Source organism: Sinocyclocheilus anshuiensis, unplaced genomic scaffold (genome assembly GCF_001515605.1).
Source record: "Sinocyclocheilus anshuiensis isolate Anshui unplaced genomic scaffold, SAMN03320099.WGS_v1.1 scaffold472, whole genome shotgun sequence".
NCBI lineage: Eukaryota > Metazoa > Chordata > Actinopteri > Cypriniformes > Cyprinidae > Sinocyclocheilus > Sinocyclocheilus anshuiensis.
In genome coordinates this window covers 1,226,039-1,250,239 of record NW_015557102.1, presented here as the reverse complement: position 1 = coordinate 1,250,239, position 24,201 = coordinate 1,226,039, and the positions used below count along the sequence as shown (strand labels likewise).

The window sequence follows — 24,201 nt, the reverse complement described above, 5'->3', positions numbered from 1 at the left end:
GTGTCGTCGCAAAACGGATATAAATCCGATCTTCAATTCCCGTGCTATATTTAAATTTAACGGAGTTCACGTCTACGAAATCAAAAGATAAGCACTACACAGCCGAAATGGTGGCAATTCAAATGGCACTTAGTTGGGTAGAAGAAGTGATGCCAAATAAGGTAGTGATTTGTTCAGATTCAATGGCATCACTTACCAGCCTTCAAACTTTTCAAACTGTTAGATTTTATATCTTTATAGAAATAATGAATATATTGTATAGATGGAGAGCGCGCGGCATCAGCACTGGAAAGATAAATTTGTCTTACTACTTTTAATGAAGATGATTGTGTGTTGACCGTCTGCGTCTTTACTTTCAGTTTCATTCGAGGCAGTTTGCGCGTCGGCTTTCTGAAGAGATACTCAGTATACTCGTCCGCAGTCTGACTAATGTCATATAGCCTATAACACGCTCTCACACGTTTATTATTTTAACATTTTGGGAGGAGTAAAATTTACATATGTGGTTTCAACAACCAGATGCATTTACACTTGTCCATTTTCGTCTGGAATGCGGCCCAGACCACCTCCTGAAGTGGTTTGAGCGATCAGATTTATATCCGTCTCGAATGCGTTTCAGAGGGCATTTACACCTGGATCAGAAAAAACGCATGAAGTGACCACGTGTAAACAGGCCCAAATACTCCACTAATGTGTCAGAGATCATTATATAACATTTTTTGCTGAGATTCTTGCTGATGAAATGGATGGAATTCCACGGTAAACACAAAAGGAAAACCACAAAAGGAAGAGTAATCGCCTGCTAAATTGCAGACACTATAAATGGAGGGTACCTCTGTCTGGATTCCTTTGGATGAGATGATGGTTTGCTCTAACCGGAAGTGGATGCGTCAAGATTTTCATCACTCCAGTCAGTCTCCCAATTACAGGCTGGTTAAACGAAAATTTATCTTGCGTCTATAAACTCGCCATATAATTATGTCTACATGGCAGGCCTATCAACAAAAGTAACACCTTTATATCAGAGCCAGAGTTAATCTTTTTGACACTGCCACCTCTCTCTCTATATATATATCTATAGGCCTAGCAACTGAAGAAAGATGATATAACAGGCTATTTCTTTTGATTTAAAAAAAAAAATAGAACAAATTAGCCACATGTAGAATAAGAATCTTTATATTTAGGAAACTACTATATATTTTACCTGTCATTGTACAGACTGCCGACAATATCTTTTTTGACCTTTTGGTGGCCTGTGAACCCTATATGCATGAATACCTTGGAATTAAGAGTATTATTCTTCGCAGAGTCAAGTAGGAGTCCAAAACATTGGTGGCCCTCCCTCGCAGCACTAAAAAACCACTTATCATTTCCTCAAAGATTATTACCTATTATATTGTCATTCTGCCCATTAACAAATCAGATTTTTAAGGGAGCATTGCAATTTTAAAGGGGCACGGAGGAAGGCAGCATGTGTGGGCCACATCAGGATGATGCATCACTGTGTCATTAAGGCTATTGCCTCTTATTATTCCCAAACTGCGGATCAAAGACCAGGCACATGTTCAAGAGTCCTTGATTGAAGACTCCAAAAGCTGCTGTCCGCTCACACAGATCTATACGTGCATCCATATGGAAAACCTGCACACTAACGCTTGCTAACTAACAGAAGGACAATGCTGTGGCAAGACTTTGAGTAAACATCGTCCAATTACTTTTAACCATCTTTAATAGGATGCTGTGTCTTTTTGCAAACTATAAGCAGGCCGTCTTGCTCCAAAATAGAAGCTTGTGGAAATCCGTGGGATCGGCCCGCAGACAGCTCACTGGAGCCTGTCCTGTAATCTAATGGAGAATACCACCTACTCACCCCTGCTCAGTGACGTACATCCATTCATTTATGACATAATTCGTGGTACGGACTCATGCTACACAAACACGACTTAATGTTTATTGGCGTACTTTGGCTAAAAATATTTTTGCAGGACCGAGGAATAAGCGGGAGCTATGAGTCCTTTATGAGTGTTTCTCCACAAAGAGCGAGAGTGTTTTAACGAAACACAACCGGGAACGAAAATCAACATTTTTTTGAACTGTCGTCTGAATATTTTATTTTCTCACTTTCCACAGCTAATTGGAATCAGATGGAGCTCTAAAAATATTTCAAATTATTAAACCATTTTGGGTTTGGTTTTATACTTTATACTGTCAACGGTACTGAGACATTTTACACAGGCTCTGATAATTTTACAGTACCGTACATGTATGTCTCCATATACATACAAAGCTGTCCTGGTATGACTATATCAAAAAGGCAGTTTTGAAACAATTGTATTTGTTTAATTAAACATAAAAGGACTGAACTTGTATTTTCCAAAATGATACTTTTTTACTGCCTTTGTTTTTTTTTTACTGTTCATGGTTTTGTTTATGACAAATGGCACAGCTGTCATCCAGATGGGCCGTACTGCAGTCTGTATAGAAGAGGAGGGACAGCACTGTAACAGAGAAAAACCTTTAGCCAGTATACAGTACTTCACAAATCAGAATATGTTTCCTCCTGTATGAGTTTTTGAACACCTTAAAACAGAAAACATAAGGTCATGATTTAAAATAAGATGTTATTGAGAAAAGTCGCAGTTCAATGAGCTCACTGTTGTGCTGTATTAAATGGTCCAGAAAAAGATATTTAAGTATTCTAGTATGACAGAGATTCTCAGGCATCTCAGACACACCCTGACGGTCATGGCAAATTAAAACTGTAGGTTTTCAGAAAAAAAACTACCCTCACAATCACACCTTTTAAATGTGGAGTGCCTGCACTTTGGAACAGTATGACATAACTGGAGGTCATGACCCAACAATGGGCTGCAGTTCTGTTCTAACAGGGAAGCATGGGGGGAAAAATGCGAAGTGCAAATAATAAAGTGTAATTAACCACATAATTGTGAGGAGGGGAACAAATCACTTCCCTTACCTTTTGCACTTGATGTCAAAGGCTGCACATCAAACTCTATTATATTTTGCCACAAATGCATCTGTAACTTTGTAGCTTGGTAGTAAAACCAGTTGCAAACCACCAATTTTATTAAAGGAATAGTTCACCCCAAAATAAAAGTTGTTTGTAGATAAGTTTGTTTCTTCATTGGAACAGATTTGGAGAAATTTACAGTTGTATTACATCACTCGCTCACCAATTTATCCTCTGCAGTGAATGGGTGCCATCAGAATGAGGGTTCAAACAGCTGATAAAAACATCACAATAATCCACAAGTCATCCACACACCTCCAGTCCATCAATTACTGTTTTGTGAAGCAAAAAGCTGGGTGTTTGTAAGAAAAAATTAATCTTTGGGTTTTTAGCTTTAAACTTTTAAGACTATCCTCTGTTGTCCTCTTACTGTATATCAAAATCCACCAAAATATTTGCTTATTTAATTGTGCATGATCAGTGCATATTTCTCTCCTTATTCAGACAAGACGACTTTTTCACTGGAGAAAGCAATATTATGAATAGAGGCATTTTAGCCAGAAGCAATTATTTGAAGTTAAAAACATGTCTTAATGGTGAAGCTTCTTACTTTACAAGACATATATTTATGGACTGCAGTCATGTGGATTACTTGGATTATTGTGATGTTTTTATCAGCTGTTTGAACTCTCATTCTGACGGCACCCATTCACTGCAGAGGATCCATTGGTGAGCAAGTGATGTAATGCTCAATTTCACCAAATCTGTTCTGATGAATAAACAAACTCATCTACATCTTGAGTAAATTTTCAGCAGAATCAATTAATCAATAAAAGTTGTCTCACTTATTTATTGCAAAGTTTCAAATCAGACCCAATCAGAATACTGTGCCCTCTTCAAATCTATACAAAATGTGTGTATAAGCAAAATAGGGTAACTATACAAGATCTCTAAATGTCAAACATTGTTTCTGTCTTTTGTGTCAAACATAATATTAGTATAAGGGCATCTTTCCCAGCATCTGCTGGTGCAGACAGAATGTTAGTAATAAGCATTTGTATATTATTTTGTCAGTGATATACAGACTATTGCTTGTTTGCCAGCTCATTGTGAAATCTGATTCATCCCAGCCAGCCACAGAGAAGTTTGTCTGGACATGAAAGCATGCACCCCACAGCCAGGTGCAGATGCAAAACATGCTGGACAAGCCTCTAACACCTTCTCCTTCATAGTCAACTTGTTACAAGTGCACAGACAGATGCAGCGGCATGTATTAGCTTACATCAGCCTGCTGAATTCCCAAAGTCTGCAAGAGCAGCCTGTTTTTAAGCGGTTTAACAAGGTCTGCAAATGAGAATAAACATTTCTGAGGGCAAACTCTTCAATACTGGCGGTAAAGCTTCTCCTCTCCCTGCTTAAATAGTGGACTATAAAAAGAGGTGTGCGTCTATTGGGAGACAATGCGAATTTTAATCTGAATTTGATTCTTGTGCTGTTGTCGTGACTTTTATGAGTTGGTTTGTCTTTTCCAGGGGGATAACACTGAGCAACAATAAAATAAAATGTGTTGAGCCAATTTTTAAACTTGCACCAGGGTTACATAACAGGCGCAAGCCAGTAACCCAGTTCCTGACCACAGACTGTTATATGCACTAGATTTTCCCCTGAGTCTGCTGGGCTATGCAGGTGATTTTAAATCCTTCAGACCCATTTTATATTAAGTGTCTTTAATGTAATAACATTCAAATGAATCATGAGATGCAGTGCACTTATTGTGTATGTACATGCTTTTAAATTGTACTTATATTTTTAAAAATGCTGAAAAAATTGCTGAAAAGTTACTCACCCTCAGGCCACCCAAGATCCACATCCACTTGCTCACCAGTAGATCCACTGCAGTGAATGGGTGCCGTCAAAATAAGAGTCCAAACAGCTGATAAAAGCATCACAATAATCCACAAGTTATCAACATTACTCCAGTCCATCAAATTAGTGTCGTGTGAAGTGAAAAACTGCATGTTTATAAGAAAAAAAATCATCATCAAGGCATTTTAATTCAAACCATGACTTCTGGCCAAAATATGAGTCCAAAATCCATAACACTTCCTCCAGTAAAAAGTCCATCCCCTGATGTCCTCTCACATCAAAATCCACTGACATACTTGTTTCAAACTTTCCTCTTTTTTGCATATCTTCTGATTCAGACTAAATGTTTTTTGTTTAGTTTTTTTCACTGGAGAAAGCATATTATGGATAGAGGACTCATATCTTAGCTGGAAGTTGGTTTGGTTAACATCTTTATGATGGATTTGTTTCTTATAAGCACACAGCATTTCACGTCAAAATACATTAATTGATGGACTGGAGTCGTGTGAATTACTTGCTTTTTATCAGCTGTTTGGACTCTCATTCTGACGGCACCCATTCACTACAGAGGTTCCATTGGTAACTGATGTAATGTTAATTTCTTCAAATCTGTTCCGAAAAAGAAACAATATAATCAGAATAGTGTTCAATCAATAATACAAAAAAAAATGCTGTGACAAAGTGATACAACACCGGGTGATGTTGAAATGGCATCTGTCAAAACCGTTTTCCGTCTAAATATCTGGTAAGACAATTGCACATTGCTCCCTCAAAAACAATCAAGAAGATTCCAATGTATTGAGCATTGGAAACCGTCCATCATCCAGAATCATTCAAAGAAAGTACATTTAATTATACCCTTTGTGCATTTTGCATTAATTAACTACAACACATTGACTTAAAAATAAAATTACATTTTATTGTATTAGTAAAAACTTAAAATTACAGTAATCACAATTATTTGTCACCAGTGATTTAACTGTAGCAGCATAAGAGGGATGTGCAAAATGTGGACATATTCAATCACTAAATGCATTATAAGCTACTAATAAAATTACTTCCTATACTCTTGATGTGCTACTATGTCCAACATTTTGAACATTAATACATCACACAGCCCTCGACATAAATTAAAGCGAGAGATGTCATGTCTCCCTCATCAGTGCAAACAAATAAACTAAATTTTGCATGGAGCTCTTAGACATTACTCCACCACAGCTATGTCTAAGGCTGTCTGACCAAAGGCTTGGAACAGACATGAACACATCACTTCTTTCCACACTTGTGGACATATTACATGCATACAGATTTTGAAAACTCACTTAAAGCTTTTATATACTATTTGTCTGAGTAATAACATAAGCTGGTCCTCTTTATATCATAAACTGAAGATGTCAAATATCAGTAACATAAAATATATAGTTGTGGTGCTTAAATTACATGTTAGCTTCAACCACAAACATCTGCTAGTGCATTATTTTAATATACTACATCTCAGAATGATGGATGTCTCATTTTACATATCTTGATTAAATAAAGATTCATTTGAAATATAACAAGTGTTAACACTGTACTACTTTTTTTTGTTTCCTGAGGCAAACGCTCTATTCCCTTTTAAAGTTCAGTTTCTCAGTTGTTTGACCTCACATTTTTTACATCACATAATACCCCATTTCATAGGCTGTTTAAAGCTGAAATTGTATTGCCATGTTGACCTAGCATCAGATTCCCATAACTAACTCACAGCGTTAACTGTACAGGGCGACTTCTACCTACAGTTCAATGTTTACCTAATGCCAGTCGCAGTTCCATAGCAATCAGCACCTTCTTTCTTCAGATGGCCAGGCTCCATTTTTATCACTGCAGTGAAATATATGCAGTACGTCTTAATCTAAGACATAGCTACAGAAGCCATGGAATTTACCGGCCGACTTGGATGAAAAATCACATTCTACACTTTACCAAAGGCATGTAAACTGGACGCCTACAGTTTACACACCATGAAAATGACTTTGACAATTCATTACTGGTTTACTAGAATGTTCCACTAATTACAAAGGTTGAAATACAGCCTACCAGAAGGGCCAGAAGTTTAACCTGAAAGCAAAGGGCAATTGTTTATGTCTACGCCACAGAATTGCATCGAGAACTGTGCAAGTATAGGAATAACATTTAGCTATGGGAAACTTTTACACCGATTACCCAATCAGGTGGAAAAAAATGTCTGGTGCTGGAAGTTCATGATGCAAATCACTGATAGTTTAGCTGTCCTACTGACAAATATATTCTGTACTGCTTCCAATCCATACATTTAGTAACCAAACTAGTGATGTTAGGTTCCTGAACGAATCGTTCTTTTGAGCCGGTTCTCAGGAAGTAACAGGTTGAGCCGGTTCACAAATCGAACTGAATCGAACTTTAGTTCCGGGTTGATGACGCAGGACGCACAGACCGAAGTACCACGATTGAGCCGGTTCAACCAACTGTCGAAGTTTGCCGAGGATTACCGAGGACTCAACAAGAACCGAATGAGCCGTGGCGAAGTTTGCCGAGGATTACCGAAGATTCTGATTGAGTTGACGACACTGTGCAAGCCTGAGGCGCGTACTGGAAATATGCTTATTATGACTATGTTATTCATTTACATTTTATTAAAACCTGAAAAAAAAAATTTTGTCGAGTGATGTAAATACATTTTACAATAGTTTATTGTGCATGCATATTATATTTAAAGTTGCTTAAGCGAAATCAAGGAGTTTATAAGGTTTATTCATTCTTTATACTGTAGACATGTAGAACATATCCGCGTTTGTGCATCAATGTCTGTAATGTGTGCTGTAGGTGTGAAACTTTTAGGAATCGTATCCAAGTTGTAGGCTAGTCAATATTGGTCTGTCAGTCGTATCTGACATAAAGGATCAGCGAATGAAACTGTGACCACAAACACCATTAGCTTAAGTGAATTATATGGCAATAATCAGCAATATGATTTCACACAAATAACTTTATTTTTTGATTGTTTCAATATGTGTTGACACAAATTACTTATTTGAATTTTTCATTGATATAACATTGCATTGAGTTGTTAGAAAAGAAATGCGTACGGTACAGACGTTATTGCTTGATGACGTCAGGAACCGATGAATTGGCTTTTTGAACCGGTTCAATGAGCCGATCTGTCCGAAAAGAACCGGTTCGCGGAACTGAATCGGACTTTGCATCACTAACCAAACTATAAGACTTGTTGGACTCATTTGTGTGACAATGCCACCTATGGGGCGTAAAGAGAAATACTGAAGAGTTTATAATACACAATATGTGATATTTTGTGATACCTTGCTTTACAAACAGTTTTCTTAGTTTGCTACAGTTGTCTTAAAAAAAAGTTCTCTGGGACATAAAGCCCACCGACATCACACAAACACCCGACGTCTGCACGTGCACGAACGTAGCGACGCGATGACGTCACTTATATGCGCCACAACCTTCAATGCTAATATACTTTTTTCTCTTTACAGTTAGACATATAATTGTATAATTTCTAGACATGCAGAGAGCCGCGAAGTGTGCTTTGAGACTGGACATTAGTCGTGCTTTCTGTCCGTCAAACGTGAGGAACTGTCGTGCAGTAAACAGAGGTAAACGTTTGTATGTAATGACAGCTGCTTCACACTGATGTCAAGAAAACAATTCTTCGAACTTCAGCTGTAATACTGCTTAAATGATGGCTTGTAGTGATGGCCTTAACATAGGAATAATAACAGTAAAAAAAATCTAAACTTATATGATTTGTAAAGGTTAGATTGTTTTGATTTATGTGACATGATTATATATATTTTTTATTTTGGAAAATTTGAAGTTTCTCAATATTTCAGATATCTTGCAGATGAGGGCTAAAATTAAAGTCATAATTTTTGTTTGCAGATATGTGAATCACGAAATTTTCTGACACATTATTTAATATCCTAATGTACTCAATATTAATTTACTTTGCTAACTCGGTACAAAATAATGCCTTTTTTTCCTTTCAACAAGTGGTTAATGTGGAATTGCTTACATAACATTCAGAAAATTTCTATAAATTGTTTTATTTATTTATCTAGGTTTCTATTTATTTTCTATGTTTGCTTTTTTTTTTAACCATGTTAAAATTGTGTACATATCTAGTTTAAAACCAGTATAAAAACCCTGTTACTCTTTTTAAACTGAATAATGCAGTAAACATTACATTTAATATGTAATTGTTTTACCTCCATAATGTAGATTGTCCAAATTATGTTGTTTTTTGAGTTTGTAATATATAAAAAAAGTGCTGTTTCATAGTAAAGTAGTAAAAATAGTAATAATAATCAATGAAAAGGTGTGCTCAATCTTTTGTGTATTTAAAGGCAAAGTAAATGTGTTATTTTCTTTGTATGTGTGCAGTAAATGGCTCAGTGTCATGCAGAAGATACAGCGTCCTTCCTCCACCACGTGATGAAGAGGAGAAAGCCATGCTGGACAGTATGTTGAGGGTTGATCATGCAGGAGAGTACGGAGCCAATCGCATCTACGCTGGGCAGATGGCAGTTCTTGGAAGAACTCAGACAGGGCCTCTAATCCAGGTACTGAACATTAGTCTTTAAATGCACATATGCAGTTTAATGCGGTAACTGATTGAAATGTATTTTTCACATTTGCAGCATATGTGGGACCAAGAGAAAATGCATTTGGAAAGGTTTAATGAGATCCTTGGTGAGCATCGGGTTCGACCAACATTATTGTTGCCATTATGGAATATTGCTGGGTTTGCATTAGGTATGTTTATAACTATGCATGTTTATTTACTTGCTTTTGCACTATACTTTGTGATAATTTGCTTCTACCTCTGTGGTTTCAGGGGCCTGTACTGCTCTTCTGGGTAAGGAAGGGGCTATGGCCTGCACTGTTGCAGTGGAGGAGAGCATCTCAGAGCACTACAACAGCCAAATCCGAACACTAATGGAGGCTGACCCAGAGAGATACACAGAGTTACTACAGGTAATGTGTATTTATACCAGTGCTGTGCATGCACACTTATAGTACAGCATTTAAAATCATCACTTCATTCAAACCATTTTTTTAGCTAAATGCAAAAAGGTAGATATGTAAAATGCACACTGAGACATAAACTTAATGTTTTTAATTTAATCAGCTTATTAAAGAATTTCGTGATGATGAAATAGAACATCATGACACAGGATTGGAGCATGATGCTGAGTCGGTGAGTTTGATATGTTGGTTTGCTTCATATGAAATGTATGTTTTAGTTTTTTGTTGTTGTTGTGTTTGAAGTATTTTTTAACTTTGTTTTTCCACTATAGGTACCAGGATATTTGCTTTTGAAAACAGCAATACAGGCTGGCTGTAAAGCTGCTATCTATATTTCTCAGCGTATTTAGAGTCATTTTAACAATGCATGATGTGTAAATATTGTTTTGTTTATGTCAATCATGTACAGTAAGTAGTTGATTTATGGAGAGCACATTTTGAAAGAGGTTATGGTCAGTTTGTGTGATTCTAAAAGTAAACTTCTGACATCTTTAACATTTGAAACAATTTTGTAATAAAAAAAAATTGTCTCACAAAACTGTTTATTTGCTCCAAATAAATGTGTTCACTAAATCATTGTTTTGTTTTGAGCTGAGAGGACACCCTTGACAGGCAGGCTATAAAAGAAACCATAGTGGCTTAAAATAAACCATGACATCATCATCAAAGACAAAAGTGTATATATTGATAATAAATTACAAGTAAAGTGACTTGAAGATTGAAATGATTGCAAGTAATGAAATATGAAAGGCATACTATCATGCATGTTGTCTGTATGGCGCCACTTGGTGGACATAATATGCAAGATGACTTAAAGTGATACTCTGCCCAACAAATATGAAAATTCTGCCCTCATATCATTCTATATGCATTTCTTTATTCTGTGAAACATATACGAAGATATTTTGAAAAATGTTGGTAGCTAAACTGTTTTGGTTCCCATTAACTTCCATTGTATGGACAAAAAACACAATGGAAGCCAATTGGGAACCAAAACTTCTTATCAACATTCTTCAAAATATCTTCTTCTGTGTTCTGCACAAAAAATCGCTTTAATGCAAGAGATGTAATGGATAGCTCTATGAAAATCTATGAAGGCCAGACCTCCAGAGAACATTTGTCAGAATTGATAAGAAATAGGAATAGTGGATGACAGTGGAAGAAGTTCACATTTATTTGTGCAACAAGTACTTAATTTTGCAGTTAATATAATTCCTGAAAATAAAATCCATGACCTTGTCATTGCTACTACTAAGTTCCATCACTTGATGTATAGGAATATGAAGACAGACATGAATGTAAGATCTGACACTTATAAGTAGAGATGTCTTTTCCATGAACCAGTTTTCCACCTCACAATGCATTAGATGTTTCAGTGTTCGGATGGCATCACCTTCCATCCATACAGCACCCTGAGACAAACTACCACCACGCTCTAGTTCACATATATAAACAGTGACGTGTGTGTTCATAAATCATAAATCATGTCCCCCAGTTTAGATCCTGTTGCTCATAAATTTCAAAAGGTTTGAGAAGAGGTTAAACAACAGTGCTTTGATTTTGTTTAGAATATGCATTTTGCAAATGACAGCTGTCGAACCTTTCTGAGATGCCACATTGTTGCATTAGATGTGTTCATTTTTCCAAAGCACACAATAGGTCAGATTTCAGTGTGTGATTATTTAAATTAATCTCTTGGCTTATACTGTTAGACTATTAATATTTAACAGTCTTACCGTATAAGCCAAGAGATTAATTAATATATTTAATTTAAGGAACATTAATGGCATAAATGCATGCATACATACATAATGCCTGTCATTTATATGTGTTTTTTATTAGATATCTTTTTTTTTTACTTGGCAATTTTTAACGGTTTTATATTTACCTTTCATTTCATTATGGATAATAAAATATAAACAATCTTTTTTTCTCATTGCTGCTGTTTTTCCCTCTATTTTTTGACGTATATTGTTAAGACATAAATGAATATTATTTATTTATGCCCACCTATTCTCTGAACGACAGCAGAATTTGCACATCTTAAAGCCCACCTGAGTCAGGGGTTTATTTCTGTTTTAGATTAATAGTGCTGACAGCTTCATTGCATGATGTAAGATGTTTTAAAAAAGCAACAAGTATTGAACTGCATATTTGGCATCCAGATTGTGTGACTAAATTACCATAACATAAAAGCATGAGTGATGAGTCCGGTCAAGCTGCAGGTGTTAATAACAGTAAACCATAAAACCGACAACTATATTATCTCACTGTTTAAGAGAACAGAGAGAAAATTCCAAAACTTTGAGTCAATGCACAGATGTGTTCACAAAAAAAAAACGGATGTTAAAAAAGAAATAAACAATATTATTCCACCGTTTACTTTTCTCCAGGAGGAAGTTTTTTTTATTCCCAACGCCCGTCTTCCAGATTGACGCATTTGTCATAGACTATAAATGTATTTTTATGTGCCTTTGAGTAGATATTTTTTTAAAGCACAGGATATTTAGCATACAAAGCAGCTAATTTGCAGTAATTAACTTTTTCCAGTGTCCATGGTTCAAACCTACTTGGGAATGATCAAACTTTGTTTCAGCACCCCAAATACTTAACCATAAAGCTTCCTACAATTATGTCCCACAGTGCCATAGCCTTTACCATTTCATTCTGCCATCATAAATATAACATCACTCTATCGTTTATGTTTGACTCTATTAATCTCTCTCACTTTACAGGCTGTTTGTGTGTTGAGTTTTTTTTAATGCATGATCACTTCATCCAACATGGCAGATGGCTACATAATAGTAACTTCTGATGTTTGATGATGATTGTTCTGATCTTCTTCTCTGCCCTAAAAGTGTATGAGAGTCAGAGACTGTAAATCACAAACTTGACAGGATCTGTTTGACACTAAGTGGTGCTATAATAAGGGCATTTATGTTTTACATCATACTTTGGAACTGTCATTTCCATGTACACATGTTTTCCTGCCATTTTGCATTTTCAGAAAAATCTACTCCTGGGCTGATTTGCATGACATTTGGAAGACACCGTCTAAAGATCTTAATGACAAAAAGTTATCAAAAGAATGTAAATGTCTAAGCATTGCAAAGATATAAGCCAATGAAAACTTGGGGGGTTGCCTATTTTAATTGATGGACTTATAAATAGTCCAAATGTAAGAAACCTTAATACAACTAGATAAGAGGATATTCTGAAGATGCATGACAAGCCATGTCAAATTCTACCCATAGGGTGTGCTACAACTGAAAATCCCTCAGAACTCTGCAACCATTTGTTCCATCAAGTTGAAAACTGGTATACTTTGGGGCAAATGCTAACATGGTCTATCACTCGGATAAACCACAAAACATATCTGCCAGCAGCTAATCAAATTTCAGCAGCTAACAGTGTGAAATAAGGGGTATTTAAACATTCAAGAATAGTTTTTGAGCAAACATGCATTAGATCATTGGCTGTCATTCATAAAGTCAGACTGATGTTTATGCATAAGCAATGTGTGTGTTTTGGATCCTGTATGTGTCTGGAAAAGAGCTTTGCCTAAAATCACCTCTCAGAGGAATCCACTTTTATATTGAGGTAATCAACGTCAAGATCAGACTTAAAAATTCCAAACATTATGGCTTCTGTATCTGTGAAATATTGTTGCTGTAAATTTTGAGCACAATGGTAATATAAATCCACACAAATCATAAAAACTTTCGGATGCAGCTCGTTTCATTTCTTGGCAACACCAGAGGCATCCAGTGAATCACTGACTAATGTTAAACACCAACTCTTGCTCACATCTCTCTTTTAATAAAAATTCAGTTTTTTTTTTAAATTTAAATATGAGTTTGTCTGCTCATTTTTGTACAGTAAAGCATAGTTGTCTGTAATGTGGTATGTTTTAACTAATTTTAAACTTAATATTAAACTGTTTCTGGTTCATCACACTAAAAAAAAATCACAAATTCTGCCATTATTTACTCACCTAAACATTCCAAACCTGTATGATTTTCTTTCTTTTACAAAACACAAAAGCAGATATTTTGAAGAATGTTTTTGCCCATACAATGAATGTCTCAAAACGGTTCAATTCTTTATATGTGGAATGCTCAAACATTCTGTTTTTATTCCATTCTCATCATTCTTAGTGGTTTTTCTTAGATTTTACTAGAGAAAACTAGTAAATACTGTTTTTATAGGCCAAAAGTACTAAAAAAAAAAACAATACCACCAGGGACCAGTTGCATGAACTTAGCCTCTATGTTAAGACTATATCTTATTTTTCAGATTCAAATTAGACCAATCTATGATTTTATGTAACCATCTTTAAAAAAAAAAAAAGTTATGACCAGGCTTAAAGAAAAATATGAGATGACTAACTTGTAAGACTAGTCTAAGCATTTTATGCAACTGGCCACAGTATAAGATCACTGTTATTGTTGTAATCACAAATATTATAATTTTCTGTATATTCTTATTTTTAGTATATTAAATAGAAATCTCCATGTCTAAACTGATAACCAAACTGTGGCATATAGCTAGGCCACCAAGCGAGTGCATGATTAGGGGTGTAACATTGGCGTTTAAAACAGGTGAGCATATGTACGAATGTATAAATATTTGTCTCTGTAAGTCATGACATTTTTTGGGGAGCCTACATTTGTGTTGGCACCTCCAACAGCTGTGTTTCTGATCAGATGGGGCAGCTTATGTGAGGTCCCAGAGGGTGGCGTGACCCCTGGGAACATTAATCAATGGCTTTGACAGGAGTGTGGCTTCACCAGCATGACTTCAAGGCCATGCTGCTGCTCAGACTGTCATGAGTTTGCGCCGGCTCTTCAAGCTATTTGCCCAAGCATTTGATGAGGCCCCACACGACCCAACTAGTGGTCACTAACAAACTCTTACAGATGGATCCAAATAGTGCTCAGAATTTAGATACGTTTAGTTATGATAATGTACAATCTGGGTGGCAATCTATGATGACCACTGTGCACTTGAACAATACACTTCAACCTAGGATACGCAAGGCAACTGTCCCTGTAAAAAGTATACTGTAAATATGTTTGGATAAGAGCGTTTTTTCCTTCTGCTTTAAAGAGTTAGTTCACCCAAAAATGAAAATTCTGTCATTAATTACTCCCCCTCATGTCGTTCCAAACCTGTAAGACCTTCGTTCATCTTTAGAACACAAATTAAGATCTTTTTTTATCAAATCTGAGAGCTCTCTGACCCAGACAGCAATGCAACTGCAATGTTCCCAGGTCCAGAAACGTAGCAAGGACATCGGTAAAATAGTCCATGTGACATCAGGGGTTAATTTTAAGAAGCTCCGAGAATACTTTTTGTGCGCGAAGAAAACAATAATAACATAATTTATTCAGCAAATCTTCCGCCATTTTGGAGAGTACCCCAGAACGTAATCAGCATTGTTTACATTCAGCATGCGCACGATTTCTACTGAACGTAAACAACGCTGATTACGTTCTGGGGTACTCTCCAAAATGGCAGAAAATGGTGTTGTGTTCCGAAGATGAACGAAGGTCTTACGGGTTTTGAACGACATGAGGGTGAGTAATTAATGACAGAATTTTTTGGGTGAACTAACCCTTTAAGCCCAAAATCTGTTTTTTTCTTTGGACTGTATCTTTGTTTGCACAGTTCAGACATTGAGTGTGTATGGTAAGACAGGGGAAGATGCGCCTCGTAAGAACAATGTGCATTTACTTTTAAATTGTAACATATTTAGATCAAGTTTAATGATTAAGCAATGACTTTGGATATCATTCTTATTAAAATATAAAATACTCAATACTCATTTTATTTGACAATTTAGTTAAGTAATTGAATAATAGAATAAAAGATGACAGGAAAGGCAGAATCCCAGTACATATATATATATATATATATATATATATATATATATAAAACAACACTATGAATTCAAAAGGATTGTTTTCACTCAGTTAGCTCAAAAGAGGTCCTATTTTTCAGAGACACAAAATCAGAGAGATTAACCTAAACAAAATGTAATGCTGTGGTACACAGGAAAGGAGTTTCTATGGTATTTGCAAACAGTGATTTTATTAACATTTATTGACCTAACCACCTTACTTAATGCTGTCCTCATTGCTTAACATTGCCAACAACAAAAGAAATTTGGGTAGCACTTCATTTTAAGGTGTCCTTGTTACACGTTACATGCACTTACTATTATAATAACAATAAATTATGCATAATTACATGCAAGTAACCCTAAGGCAAACACTAATCCTAACCATATAGGAAGTACAGTTAATTAATATTACTCGGTACTTAAATGTATAATTACACTGTAACAACAATGACACCTTAACATAAAGTGTATCCAAAAATTGTTGTCACGGTTGTTAGTACAAGTCAAAGAACAATGCAACATGGCAGGTGTAGAATGTTCAGGAATGTATTAATACACACCTGTAATGTTCTTCAGAAGTCAAGAATTCATTTTTTCATCATATTCAGTGCATACCATAAAGGTACATGAATTCGTACACAGCCATTGACTCTAATACACCTCATTTGGGTGTGAAGTCATGAGTTAAATTTCTTGCATGATGAAAGTGACTTTGAGTCACACTTTTGCCGTGGAACCTCAAAATTCAAATCGTGCCACTTGTTTTCTATGGCTATTACATCATGGAGCGTGCCAAGACCATAAATCCCGTTGACTGCTTACAAAAGGTTAACATGCCATCTAGCATAATGCTTGCTTCAGCACTCGTCCCTTTAGTGGGCGTCTCACACTTTGCACCGATCCAGCTAAACCTGAGATGTCAGTGCTGATGACAAACAGCCATAACCGCAAAAACTGTTCTCAGCAAAAATCATCACTCGTCTTAGGGCTTACACTGTGAGCGTGTAAATCACCTGCACCTTTGCATATATATTTCTCTCTCATAAAAGTGCACTTGAGCACTGCTGACAATCAAAACTATCTAAGCTTTTCTAATGATCTCATTCCTCTCCATGGTTCAATTCAAGCTCCAGCTCCAGATGAACTTGGATCTACATGCATTGAACAACTGCCTGGTGTGTAAATTGTGGATGTTTAAGTCGCAAGCATTCAGCTTAGATGTTTAGATGATATGATCCCTTAAGATCATGACCTTTACACATTACTGTGCTCTGAAAATCACATCTATACAGTTCTCGGAGTTGCGGCATGCTTTGATGCCTGTCAGCTGAGAAATGCACTCGCCTGCCTTCAAGTGCAGTGATGACACACACAGACACAGACAAAGTGCTCAGACCACTCGAGCACTCAATGTCAGGAACTGACCTTGGCTGTACATTTGAAAAACACATTCCAAACAAAACCGAGTCCTATAGTTCTCTGCTGGCCACACGATTATCCAGTGATATGGGATTGGATGAAACAATATACGGGCATCTGCTCTTCTTTGTGTCACTTCTGGTCAGAGCAGCGGAGTTGCTTCAGGTTCAGACCCACAGACATCTGCAGCATCTTGCCAGCTTCTATTGAAAGAATCTATTGAAGCAGATATCAAAGACAAAAAAGACAAGCAATGCCATCTAAAAGCTTTTTTCAAAACATTCTGGCTTGTATTGGAAAATAAGCTGAAGGATTTACACCCTTTTTCTCTGTTTTTCTGCATTTTGAGGTCTGCTTCGCAGATTGTTGCAATGAATTCTGGGAAGACAGGGGCAGCGTGCATGCTTCTAAATACAGAAAGAATGAAGAATGTTTTAAGCTCAGTAGATCAAATTCAGAAATGTCATTTGATTAGCTGTTTAGACATTTTTTGTCTAAAAATTTTCACTCATCTGGCAACACTTTAAAACCTTAGGCTCTTACAACACAATGAACGGTAAAAACATATTGAGTCTGAAACTTGTGCCTACGAGAAGTCAAGGTTAAGCAACCGTTTTATTATTATATTATATTATATTATATTATATATTAAGCAGTCCAAATGTAGAGAAGAAAGTAGGATAATTATGTTGAGTAATGCTGAATCTGATTCACCCTTCTCAAAGATTACCAAAAACCTACCAGATATAAGATTATAAAATAACACACCAATAATATGTGTGAAAAAAACTGTCCTTGTCCTGTAAGAAATTCTTATGAAGAAACAGGTAATGTGTTTGGTAATGAGCGCAGATTGGTCAATATTCTGAGAGTGACTGGTCATTATCTGATCTCAGCATGTAAGGCTTTTTTATTATTGTTTCATGGAATTTTTTGGACAATCTTGGATGATAAGTGGAGTATCTCAGTGCGTCTCACCACTAACCTTTTACTTGAAGCTCATTGATGCCTGATTGACATGGAAGGATGGTGTACATTTCAGTGGTGAGACTTAAAGAGGGCCAGACTTGTGATCTCTTTCCCAGATCGGCCTTCTATCTCCCTGTTCTTGATATGGATTTGCAATTTGTAAATTATTTCTGAATTTATAGGTCTAATTATTTTGTAGCGATATTCTAGATGCAAAATGTTGGAATTTGGTTCCTTACTGTTTATCTGGTTTTCACTGCTTTGAAAATAGTAGCATTTTGCTACAATTGTAGCGTGCTTATTGTAATTTTATAAAATAGTTACTGAATGAATTCATATAGTTTTAATCTTTATTCTTGTTGAGTGCCGGTTATATGCAGCAATTTGCGGATAAATATTACCTCTCATATTACCACTTGATTACAAGAAAATTCTCATGTCTAAAAAAGAGGCCCTGGACAGTGCTTGTACTTCGATGGAAGCGCTTTAGTTGGTCAGACTCAGAGACAGGTCTCCTATACCAAAGGTTAGACGCAAAGGCATGTCTCTTATGCCAAAGATGTAGCAAACTTTCCATAACATCATTCATTTACATATAGATTTCACCGTGATTGATAAGCAGAGTGGATAATGACAGCATCAGTCTATCAGCTGTAGCTTTATGTAAGGCAACCCTGTGCGATCAATCAGCAGATACTTCGTAAATCTGTGCACAATTCGCTCGCTTCCATTTCTTTAATTTGAGAAGACTTTACATTTTCTGAAGGATTAATTTCATTGGATTATCTCATAGAGTTTTCATAGGATTATTATTCAAGTGAGTGAAGAGTTTCTCCCTATTAGAGTGAACAGGGAGAGGTCTGCTCCAATGACCTAGAGCCACATGCCATGTAGCTGCAGGGTTATGCAGGTATTTCAACCATGTAGGTGTTTAAATCAAAGTCGAGCCCGGTCTAGGGGAGGGCTGGAGGGCTTGTTGTGAGACTAAGTTAGGTGGGGAGGGGATGTCTTTGAAATATGGTTGGGAGAGCGCATGTTATCTTTTCTCCTCGCCATTAGACGTCCAGGTTTGGTGTGTCATTGGTTGCAGCCCAGAGCTGGCACCAGCTCAAAGGGGATGTTGAGAAATGCAATCCATATGGTGGCATTATAAAATCTAGCACAGACCACAACCAAAGACCAAGATCTGTTCAGGACGCCGGCATAGCATCAATTCAAAAACCACCTTTCCCGCATTGCCTGAGGATTTTTGCTCTCCAAGACGTCCGGGGGACCAGGACCAGTTGCTTTAAGGGGTGAGTGTTGATCACTTAAAGTTGATCACTTCTAATTTCACTGGTGGTGACAGATTAAATCATTAAACGAATTTAAAGCAGTCTTTTCAAAACATGGGCCTTTCATGATAAAAATGAAGGTGTTGCTTTAAATCGTTTTTGGAGTTTCATCGCAGACTGTTCCATTTGGCCTTTTTAGGGAGGTCCTGTCAGATTTGATATGAATATTCTGTGTCATGTCATGTTCCTGCTTCTGCTGGGAGTCATTTCTTGTCAGAACAACAATCGCAATGCCAAGTCAGGTGGAAAACCTGCAAAGAAGCCTAACAGCCAGGCCAAAGAGACAACCCAGCATGGCCCTGAAGATGACCCAAACCCTGCGCTAGCAGGTGCTGGTGATTCCAGTAAAGAAACTAACTCTGGAGGTCATGGCACCGCCCAACAAAGCGCATCTGTCAACAAGCCTGTTGATGAAATGAAGCTGCACTTTCTTAAGAACACATTAGTGACATGCAATGATGGTACTGCTGCTGGGTAAGACACAGCACTGACATCCTCACTGCTAGCCAGAGGTGCATAAACTTGGCAATTTGTAGAGCAACAAGGTCATGGGTTTGATTCCCAGAGGATGCAGTAACTGGTAATATTTAAACGTTCAATGTCATCCATATCTTCCAAATCATAAATGTACAAAATTGTTGCAGTGTTGCAATGTTAAGTTAAATATCGGTCCTTTGACAGTTTTGTAAATGTCCTCATATGGCTATGTTCCCTAGACCATCTATATTTATTTGTGTCCTCCAGGTTTTACCTAAAGGAGTTCAAAGGAAGTAAGAGATGGCTGATATTTTTGGAAGGTGAGTATTTAAAACGAAGTTAATTTTGTCGAGAGAGGTCAGCAGGCTTAAATGCAGTGCTCAGCATTATTTTGATGACTGGTCATCTTCTTAGACATGTCATTTTTCTTGCTTTTTTGGAGCATGTCACATCACGTTGGTTCACCAGTATGTCGAGAAGATATATAGTGTCACTGGTCAAGAAAAGTAACATGCGATGTTGAATTAGACATGGCAAAATTAAACAATGCAAGAGGGAGAACAAGGTGTAAACACATAAAGCATGCAATGTCTCTCTCTTTACTTGGAAAGTCTTGCCAAGAGGAAGCAACTTTAAATGGAGGGGGGAAAGTCTAGCAAACTTACTTTACATGCAATTGTAATAATACTTAGCTGTAACTCCTGTCGAAATAACAAGCTGAAACAGATTCATTGTACACTGTGCTGTTTTGTGACTCGACTAATTCAAACAAATTTTAAAATAATATAGTAACAAAAGCTGTGTCCTCTCTACTGCAAGTTGTTGTTTGAGCAAGGTAAATACTGTAAATTTGTGCCAATACAGTCCAAGCTGTGTAAGCTTTTGAAATCTGCACAAAAGAAGGATAATGTGAGATTAATTCCAATTGTTCTCTTTTAGGTGGCTGGTGCTGCTACAACAAAGAGACCTGCGATTCCAGATACAAAACTATCCCCCGACTTATGAGCTCAGCTGACTGGCCACAGACACGCAAAGGTAGGCTGATATTAACCGAACTCACAACAACACATCTTGCTTTCTTCTAGCTAGTCTTGCAAGCCATACTTCTGTGATTCTTACTGAAAACAACCTGATTATTTGCAGGAAGTGGTTTACTGTCAACACAAGTTGATGAAAATCCTCACTGGTATAATGCCAATATTGTGTAAGTATTTAAAAAATTCAAGAGTGATATTTATATAAGCTTTATAATTGACATCTAACTTACTTATGTATCTTATCTGATGTGAACAGGTTTGTTCCCTATTGTTCAAGTGATGTGTGGAGTGGTAATAAAGCAGCATTAAAGTCCAAACAGGCAAAAGAAACAGGTACCATTTTCAGAGATAATTTTTATGAGACTATTAACATTTTTTGTTTCCAAAATTAATTATTGATTCCACCACAGAATATGCTTTCATGGGATCTCAAATCATTCGGGAAGTGATCAAAGATCTTGCCCCAAAAGGACTGAAACAAGCCAAAGTTGTGATGTTGGCAGGAACAAGGTGAGGTCTCTGGCTGTGTTACCAAATTGTTTTAGTTTGGACAAAAATACTTATGACATTGGTTTGTATCTATTTTTTTTTACATGTTTCTCAAATGATGGGCTAAATTTATCGTAATAGAGAGATTACTTAATAGTATTAATCCTTAGGTACAATAAGTTTTCCTCAATGACTGGCCTGAAATAATTTTTTTTTCTGCTATTTGTTTCCACAATCCAAGAACCATAGCTATTGTAAATCCCATAATTAGATTTTAATTCCCTCATAAACAAAGACAACATTAGAGACCCATTACACCTGTTGCTGCATATTGAGATCTAAAAACAAGATGCTATGAACAATTGAAACAGAGCCATCCGGAGTACCATGAAATCCTATTCCCGTCCATGGACCACCCCTTGAGTTTTACCACAACACTGACCGAAGCACTATTTTCAGCACATCCTGTTGTCTACCATAAAAAATGTTTACTGCAGCCTGTAATGCTATAGACAATGACATAATATCTATATATGGCCTGCCAAGGAGGCAAAACAAGTTCTGAGGTTTCCTCCAATGTTAGCAACATGTTTTGTCGGTTATCCCAAAGCATTTCTTGAAGCCATTTGATATTCAGAACAATATTTGTAGTTCACCGATTTGACAAGCTAGATTTTGGGGGCTGAGGTAATATATTGGGACTGGATTGACTGCAGTTATTTTTTCTTTTCATTAGTGCTGGGGGAACAGGTGTGCTGCTGAACATTGATAAGGTGTCTAGTCTTCTGGAGCAGTTGGGGGCTGATGCTCAGGTGCGCGGCCTTGTCGACTCAGGCTGGTTTCTGGAGAGTAAACAGCAAAAAGCTCCTGATTGTCCAGACAGTGCCTCCTGCACCCCTGTGGATGCCATAAAAAAAGGAATTCGGTAAAGTGACCCATTTAAATAGGACTTCAGTACTTTATATTTAATTTCATAATTATTTCAACTGTAGTTGAAATATGGTTAAAGTGTACTGCTGAATGTAATGACAAGCATTTATGGTATATACCTTAAACTAAAATATATTTTAATGTAATTTCTATGTCATTTGTATTGAAATATATTTGTAATTACACATTTGAAATGATGAAGTTTAAAATGTAAATATTAACTTTAAATGTAATATTGAATTACACACTGCATTTGAAATTCTAATCAAGTACTTTATGTGTGCTTTAATAAGGTTAGTATATCAAAATAAGAACTTTTTTATTTTATTAAAAAAATATGCTTTTTTAAAACATGATAAAAGTAAAATGTACTTTAAAGTAACCCTTTTAATTCAACATTATTATAAAGTGCATTTTTTTGAAGTGTACTTAAGGTCTGTAAACAAACAAAGTTGTGGATGTGTATATCTTTAAGTTTATTACTTGGCCCTATATGTCATCTGTAAGAACAGATTTTTAAAAATGTACTTTTGAGATTTGATCTAAACTACAAGTGCACATTTCAATACAATAAAAATCACAAGGGATAAAAAAAAGTTTCAAAACATTATGTGTGTTTTCTTTTTAAAGCCAGCGTCAATGTTACTATTGCTTAAACTTAGGATTTGGTATTTATATATATCAGTGTATAACTCATCCTACACATTTTTCCTGTAGACATAAATTAATTCTCAAAATGTGCTGCTTCATTGATATCAGGTTTTGGTGATATTATGTCTCTTTTAGGTTGTGGAGTGGTGTTGTTCCAGAAAAGTGCAAGCAGCAGTATAAAAGAGGCGAGGAATGGCAATGCTTTTTTGGACACAAACTGTACTCATACATAACCGGTGAGGGTGTGCCATCTGTTTGATATGAATGAAAACGTCTTTACAGAAGTGGTTAATGTTAATAAGACTTACTTCTTAAAATAACAGAGGATATGTCCCTTTTTAGCTCCATTGTTCGTAGTTCAGTGGTTGTTTGATGAGGAACAGTTACGAGTGGAGAACATTTATATGGGCGGGCAATCGCTCTCAGAGCAGCAGTGGACCTACATGCAGAACCTGGGAAAAGAGTTTAAAAACTCTCTCAAAGATGTTACGTGAGTGCATTACTGACATATTATACTAGTATATCATTTAAACTACCTAAATAGTTACTAATAGTTGAACAATCACGTCAAGATCATGTCATGAAAAGTATTTTTATATATAAATTAATATAATATATATGTTCTGCTGTATGTTGTTTTAGGGCCGTGTTCGCCCCCTCCTGTCTTTCCCACACTTTGATTACCAAAAGGTAAGGACACGCAGGCACCCTGAGACACTCCTCATGGGTGAGCTCATACGCCTGCATTTGAGCACTCGTCCATCATGATGCATTCTAAGTGTCACCAAAATGCCACCTCATGGTTTCACACTTAATTAATGGCCCGCTGTATGAGCTCAGCTGAGAGAGCAGTGGGGCAGGTGATTTGTGAGGTGAAACACAACCATGGCGAAACACATGATGAGGTCAAACTTACAGCAGAGCTGTAGCTGCTTATAAAGAGACTGATTAGACTACTGCTGATTATATTGCCATTTAGTTATAAATGATCTAACTTTATTAAAATGCTAATATATATATATATATATATATATATATATATATATATATATATGTTACATGTAATGGAATTACGTAATTTAA

The 24,201-nt window shown here is 36.4% G+C and overlaps 2 protein-coding genes across 2 annotated transcripts in view; both read left to right on the top strand.

Annotated features, from left to right (window-relative positions):
* Window positions 1-8,283: 8,283 nt before the first annotated feature.
* coq7 (coenzyme Q7 homolog, ubiquinone (yeast)) lies at window positions 8,284-10,525 on the top strand. The gene is made up of 6 exons (XM_016472494.1): window positions 8,284-8,475; window positions 9,263-9,441; window positions 9,520-9,634; window positions 9,717-9,856; window positions 10,011-10,079; window positions 10,180-10,525. Exons 1-6 carry the CDS (start codon window positions 8,385-8,387, stop codon window positions 10,255-10,257), a joined length of 672 nt encoding a protein of 223 aa, XP_016327980.1. The 5' UTR covers window positions 8,284-8,384; the 3' UTR covers window positions 10,258-10,525.
* An 8,710-nt stretch (window positions 10,526-19,235) lies between these two features.
* Window positions 19,236-24,201, top strand: part of LOC107677565 (carboxylesterase notum2-like) — a 7,063-nt gene continuing 2,097 nt past the window's right edge. The window contains exons 1-11 of the mRNA XM_016472496.1: window positions 19,236-19,495; window positions 19,674-20,008; window positions 20,279-20,331; window positions 20,951-21,046; window positions 21,155-21,215; window positions 21,305-21,381; window positions 21,459-21,558; window positions 22,274-22,462; window positions 23,254-23,354; window positions 23,461-23,608; window positions 23,761-23,808. Coding sequence (XP_016327982.1) covers window positions 19,695-20,008; window positions 20,279-20,331; window positions 20,951-21,046; window positions 21,155-21,215; window positions 21,305-21,381; window positions 21,459-21,558; window positions 22,274-22,462; window positions 23,254-23,354; window positions 23,461-23,608; window positions 23,761-23,808 — 1,187 coding nt within the window. The 5' untranslated portion in view covers window positions 19,236-19,495; window positions 19,674-19,694. The remainder of the gene's footprint in view (window positions 19,496-19,673; window positions 20,009-20,278; window positions 20,332-20,950; window positions 21,047-21,154; window positions 21,216-21,304; window positions 21,382-21,458; window positions 21,559-22,273; window positions 22,463-23,253; window positions 23,355-23,460; window positions 23,609-23,760; window positions 23,809-24,201) is intronic.